This window comes from Aricia agestis, chromosome 1, assembly GCF_905147365.1.
Source record: "Aricia agestis chromosome 1, ilAriAges1.1, whole genome shotgun sequence".
Lineage (NCBI taxonomy): Eukaryota > Metazoa > Arthropoda > Insecta > Lepidoptera > Lycaenidae > Aricia > Aricia agestis.
Window position 1 is genome coordinate 5,589,754 of NC_056406.1, and position 5,902 is coordinate 5,595,655.

The 5,902-nt window shown below is 33.1% G+C and overlaps 1 protein-coding gene across 1 annotated transcript; it reads left to right on the forward strand.

The window, feature by feature from the left end:
* Positions 1 to 1,359: 1,359 nt before the first annotated feature.
* LOC121727615 (probable phenylalanine--tRNA ligase, mitochondrial) lies at positions 1,360 to 3,057 on the forward strand. The gene is made up of 3 exons (XM_042115581.1): positions 1,360 to 1,961; positions 2,051 to 2,695; positions 2,857 to 3,057. Exons 1-3 carry the CDS (start codon positions 1,446 to 1,448, stop codon positions 3,022 to 3,024), a joined length of 1,329 nt encoding a protein of 442 aa, XP_041971515.1. The 5' UTR covers positions 1,360 to 1,445; the 3' UTR covers positions 3,025 to 3,057.
* The last annotated feature ends 2,845 nt before the right edge of the window (positions 3,058 to 5,902 follow it).

Sequence of the window (5,902 nt, forward strand, 5' to 3'; positions counted from 1 at the left end):
ATGATAATCCAAAATGCAAGTATCCAGGCAAAAAAAATCTTGGTCCCTTCAAAACTCAAAACTGGCAACACAAGGCAAAGTATTCCAGGGGATTTTCCATTACTAATACGGTGCTATACCTCTCTCTTTACCACATACAATGATAGGATAGGAGGGAATCGATCTGTCATTCAATTCTGTATACTTAGGTCATATTTTATAGTCGGTGTTTTCATTGTTTTAAGTTTTAATGAAAAGAAAATACAAACAGCAGTATCGTATCCAATATCCAATCATATAAAAATATGGTTGGATTTTTTATGGATTGGAGAAGGTATAAATAATGATGGGAATAATTGTACACAGTTTAAACCGGAAGCCTCCATGTTACAAATTATGAAAAAATGACCAAATAATTGTATAAAAATGTTTAAAAAGATGATGATGAGAATAAATAAAAATTGCTAAATTTTGTAAAAATAATTGTTTTATTTTACATATCAACCACTTAGAAAATTTTATTTTAGTAGATTTTAAGTAGAATTTATAACAGGGTTTGGTAGATTTTGGTAGAATTCACAGATATTTTTAGTTCAAAAATTGAAAATTTGAAAAATATTCTAAAATGTAAAATCTAACCTGAAATTTTCAGGATATAATCTAGTCACTAGTCAGTGTTGTAAAAGTTACCGATTTATCGGTAGATCTCCCGATTTTTGCAAAAAAATACCGATAAAATGATTTTAGGGTATAATCTCCCGATTTACTCAAGCTTATAACATTAAACTTAATTTATATTCATTTTGTAGTTTGTAACACCAAATTTAACATTTTTATTAATATTATTTTATTCCCCAAGTTAGGGTTATTCCCCAAGGGGCAAGGCATTAGATTGGCCTTTCAATAAACAAGCAGGCTGTAATTCATACTCACTAAAGTTGAATATTATTGTAGGGGAATATATTTTTTAAATACGTCGATATGAATGCGACAGGTTTTAAATTTTCAATTTTCATGTTTCAATTTTTCATTTTCTGATCATTCGTCCGATACGCAACTTCCTATATTGTATTAACGCAAATCAAATGTCTAGTTCAGACCCAGACAGTAATTTTCCAACCACTAGCAGTGGTACGTTCGAAACAAAAAGAAAAAGATATACTACAAAAAATAAAAATATAAAAAAAAGAGTGGGAAACACGCCCGGAGTTTGCTGGGTGGTTACATGCAAGCAGTAATATTAAAGATGCAAACTACGCCTATTGTCTAAGCTGCAAGAAGGAGGCTATCCCTATTTCTCCCGATTTTTAGTTGGTAGCAACACCGATTTCATAAATGTCATTTCTGTAACACTGAATCTAGTTGATCTAAAACAAATCACAGAAAAAGAATTATGTGCATCGATCGTCGATTTTCTTAAATAAACGCCAATATTATTGAGACATTGAGAAGAACTTAGCTTAATTATGTCTATTCGAAATATCAAATCAAATTTTTTATTTATAAATAAACTACAATGTTTTAAATACAGTACATCACCTAAATCTGTGGCTACAGTAACATTAAACGAAAAGAACTTCATTGCAGATGAATATACAAATCTTACACCGAAAATAATTTCATATTTGAATAGAAATTTGCATTTGCAACCAAATAACCCATTATGTCTAGTGCGACAAAGGATTGTAAAATATTTCTACTCTTCATTCACACACGGAGGTAATCCTACTTTTAGTGTTTATGAGAACCTCTCTCCAATAGTGACAACCAAACAGAACTTCGATGATTTGTTGATACCGGAAGACCATCCCAGCCGGGCGAAGTCAGACTGTTACTACATAAACAGGAATAATTTGCTCCGCGGACATATGACGGCACACCAGAGTGAGCTGCTGCGGGCCGGCTTGGACAACTTCCTTATGATTGGTGATGTTTACAGAAGAGATGAAATTGACTCCTCCCATTTTCCTGTTTTTCATCAAGTAAGACATATTCTTAGTGGAATATTCTATGAGAAGACTGTGAACTATACCTTTATTTAAAAGTTCTTATTATTCTTACTTGATTTCAGGTGGACGCTGTAAGGTCTCAACTAAAAGAACAGTTATTTGAAAATCACCGGGGTCTTAACATATTCGAACCTGATTTTGATCCAATGCACCCAAGTGATTATAAAAACTCAATAGATGACCCTACAAAACAAAGCTGCCACACATTGGAGGCAGCTAAATTGATGGAAACACAATTGAAAAACCACCTCATTGGCTTGGTGCAAGCACTGTTCGGAGAAGACATTAAACACAGATGGGTCGATGCTTACTTCCCGTTCACTCACCCGTCTTGGGAGCTAGAAATATTTTATGACAACAATTGGATGGAGGTTCTAGGGTGTGGTATTGTTAGAAATGAAATTTTAGCTAATGCGGGTCCAAACAATACTATTGCATATGCATTTGGGCTGGGACTAGAGAGACTCACCATGGCCCTATACAAGATCCCAGATATACGATTAATGTGGAGTACAGATTCCGGTTTCCTCAGTCAGTTTCATGATAAGGGTATAGATGAGAAGATAACATACAAGCCTGTATCTGTTTACCCTCAATGTGTCAATGACTTGTCGTTTTGGCTGCCACCATCCCTAACTATTGACACTTTCATGTGCAATGATTTCTATGATTTAGTAAGAGATGTAGGTGGTGATATTATTGAACAGGTAAATAGAGTAGTTTATGGTTTATTTAAAAGTAGTATAATAATGATTATGGAAAACAAAGTTCCAAATATTCACTAGGTAAATTTTTATTTTGGTATAAAATACAGGAATATTTTTTTAGAATTTGAAACCTTGAAATCAAAATATTTTGTTTATTTTAGGTCAAACTAAAGGATAAGTTCATTCATCCAAAAAATAAGAAGCACAGTCTTTGCTTCAGTATTGTTTACAGACATTTAGAGAGAACTTTGACCCAAGCAGAAGTCAATGAAGTTCACAAAGAAATAGAAAAGGCAGCAGTTAACTCATTTGGTGTTGTAATTAGATAGTTTATAAAAAAATAAAATATTGTGTTACTCATAGTTGATGGTTTTTTTATTTTTGTTCTATAAGGACCTAAACTACTGTGCCAAATAGTCACAAATGGAGAGTGGAATACGGGGAAGGATACACTCTTAACTTTGTGGTAGGTAGGTTGTTTTTAGGCAGTCCAGACTCCGACAACTGATTTTGAGAAATGACACCTAAATGATAAACAATTACTGTAACTCGAAAGTATTTATTTCTATCTATTATGTAGTTATTTACATTTTAATAAGTACAACAAAAGTTAAACTTTTGTTCTACATTGGTAGATAATTATAACAATTATTATTATTATTAAACTTAAGAATGCAATAAGTTATTTAAGCTTGTGTATGCGCTCTAAGCCTATCCGACGTTATATTTAAAACAAACATTTGACAAGTAATAAAATATACCTATACATAATATGAACATCCATCTGTATTCATATTGTATGGTGGCAATTTGCAATATTTCTCAAATTATTATTTTACAATTTACAGTACCTACTTACTAAGTAATAAGTAACTAATAACTCACAGAAAGTAAGAATATCTTAATTTTTAAGTATAAAATCATAAACGTGATTAACATTAACAAAAAAGGTTCTATAGGTACTTACTTATTATTTATTAATAGTTTTCGATGAACTATAAGTAATAATATATCAGTAGGTAGGTAGGTACTTACAATAAACTTCTGCAACCGCTTTCATTTCTATCCATGACAATTTAAACAGTAATTAATAGTAATTGCCATGGGCGTACCGAGGGGGGAGGCAGGGGGGGCAGCTGCCCCCCCCTGGATCATGTTGACCTCCCTACTTAGTATATTATCTAGTACTTTTATCTATAAAAATCTATAATTAAGAAAACAATTTTTTGCCATTTGTTTGCAATACAATATTTTTTACAACTAAAAATTATAAATTTTTAATCTTTATAAACACCTAGCTTATAAAAAATCTGATTTGCCCCCCCTTGGCCCAGAACCTGGGTACGCCCATGGTAATTGCCCATTTAATTAATTGGAAAAGTTACCTAATACTTTAGACCTGCATTATAAAATATGCTCGTTTAAAAAATATTATGTTAAGTAAGTAAGTATAGAAATTAATTCGAACTTAAGTGGAACTTTAATTCTGCCACATTCAGAGACATTTAATTATGATTAACTTTGAAATTAAAAGTTTGACAATAAATAATAATATTGTATGGGGCTTCAATCCCAATTTTTTTTATCTATTTACATAAATTAAATTTAAGCTTAGAATTTAGATGATTGGTCTCCGCGGTCGTATGCCGTAGCCCGTAGCGTAGCGCGTCGGAGACTTCTCCAGTCATTATTCTAATGCCCGGGCCGCACCTGCGTAGTGCTTCGTGCTTAAAACGATACCATTGGACGATCTGCGTGTATCGTCCAGTGGTATCGTCTCATAGCACGAAGCTTCGTACGATAGACGCATTTGCAGCCGCGGTATAAGCATCTCTGAGTACGGCGGTAAGTGTATATATGCACAAATATAAAAGACATTGTTTATAATGACGCGGGCGTTATTTCAATAAATATTTACAAAATAAATTACAACTTTAGGTCTTTACTCGTCTTCACCATGTTTCATATTAAAATATATCACTTATTCCTATTTAATTTATCTTTGCTACTACTTATAAGTAGTTAGTTATCTTCAATTGATACTTTGTGAAACTGCTGGCTGTAAGATACTTTATGGAAACATTGAAGAAAAGATATTACTTAATAAATATAAATTAATATAGGTACCGAGCACAGCCTTATGTTCTAAGTTCTAAAGGTCCTTATATGTATTATCACAGTTCTAGTAAATACGCTTACTTATTGTGAAAAAATGTAGCAAAATTAGTAGTCCGTAGGTAGGTAATTTCCAACGGCCCGGCCGCACCTGCGTCTATCGTCCGAAGCTTCGTGCTATGAAACGATACTATTGGACGATACACGCAGATCGTCCAATAGTATCGTTTTTAGCGCGAAGCACTACGCATATGCGGCCGCGGCATAAGAGGGCTTCGTATTAGGGGGGTATTACATTATCATTTATATATGAACATTTCTATGATCATATATAGGATCCAATATATATGATCATTTGATCATATCTGCATATTACATTATCATATTTCATTGATCCTATTTTACGTCATATGTGGTTTCAATAGCCAATGGAGAGGTATTGGTAACGCTGACAGGTATTGACGTCAGGGTTACTAGCTATCAGAGAGTTCGATTTGTCAAAATACATCGTCATTTTTAATATGGCTTGTTTTTTGTTATTTCAGCAAGATTATCCAAGTATATAATTAGAAAAATAATTACATTACAATATCATTGACTCAATGATCTCGGATCCAATATATATGATAATCTAATATCCCCCTTATCCATGCCCGGTGTCTAGGTACTGAAAACTGGACTGACGGGTAAATGACTAGTGATTGGACAGTACCAGTCATTGAACGAAGCACAAAAACACAATATTCATTATGGTTGCTTTAAAAACTACCTGATTTTAAAGTAATAGAACCGTAACGCCTGATTTAAAAGAAAGACGGGTAGTTTTTAAAGCAACCAGTGTTTTTGTGCTCTGTCCAATGAGTCCAATCACTAACTCATGTTCACCCTGGATGATTTTCGACTTAAAATAATCTTCTTGTACGCCGAGAATGTATGGCATCGTATGAAATTTTATATCGGACTATTCGGAACAGTGAGTAATAATTAAAAATATCACAAAATGCTTATCAGCGGTTCTCAATCTTTTTTGGAGGCGGAACCAATGTAAGAAGTGTAATTTTTGACGAAACCCAAAAAAATTACTTTTTGTCT

What these genes read in the sequence shown, in the direction of transcription:
- LOC121727615 (XM_042115581.1), top strand. Translation starts at nt 1,446, where the DNA reads ATGTCTATTCGAAATATCAAATCAAATTTTTTATTTATAAATAAACTA. An exon ending in ATTTTCCTGTTTTTCATCAA is followed by an intron (nt 1,962 to 2,050) that starts GTAAGACATATT and finishes ACTTGATTTCAG; the next exon opens with GTGGACGCTGTAAGGTCTCA. An exon ending in GTGGTGATATTATTGAACAG is followed by an intron (nt 2,696 to 2,856) that starts GTAAATAGAGTA and finishes TGTTTATTTTAG; the next exon opens with GTCAAACTAAAGGATAAGTT.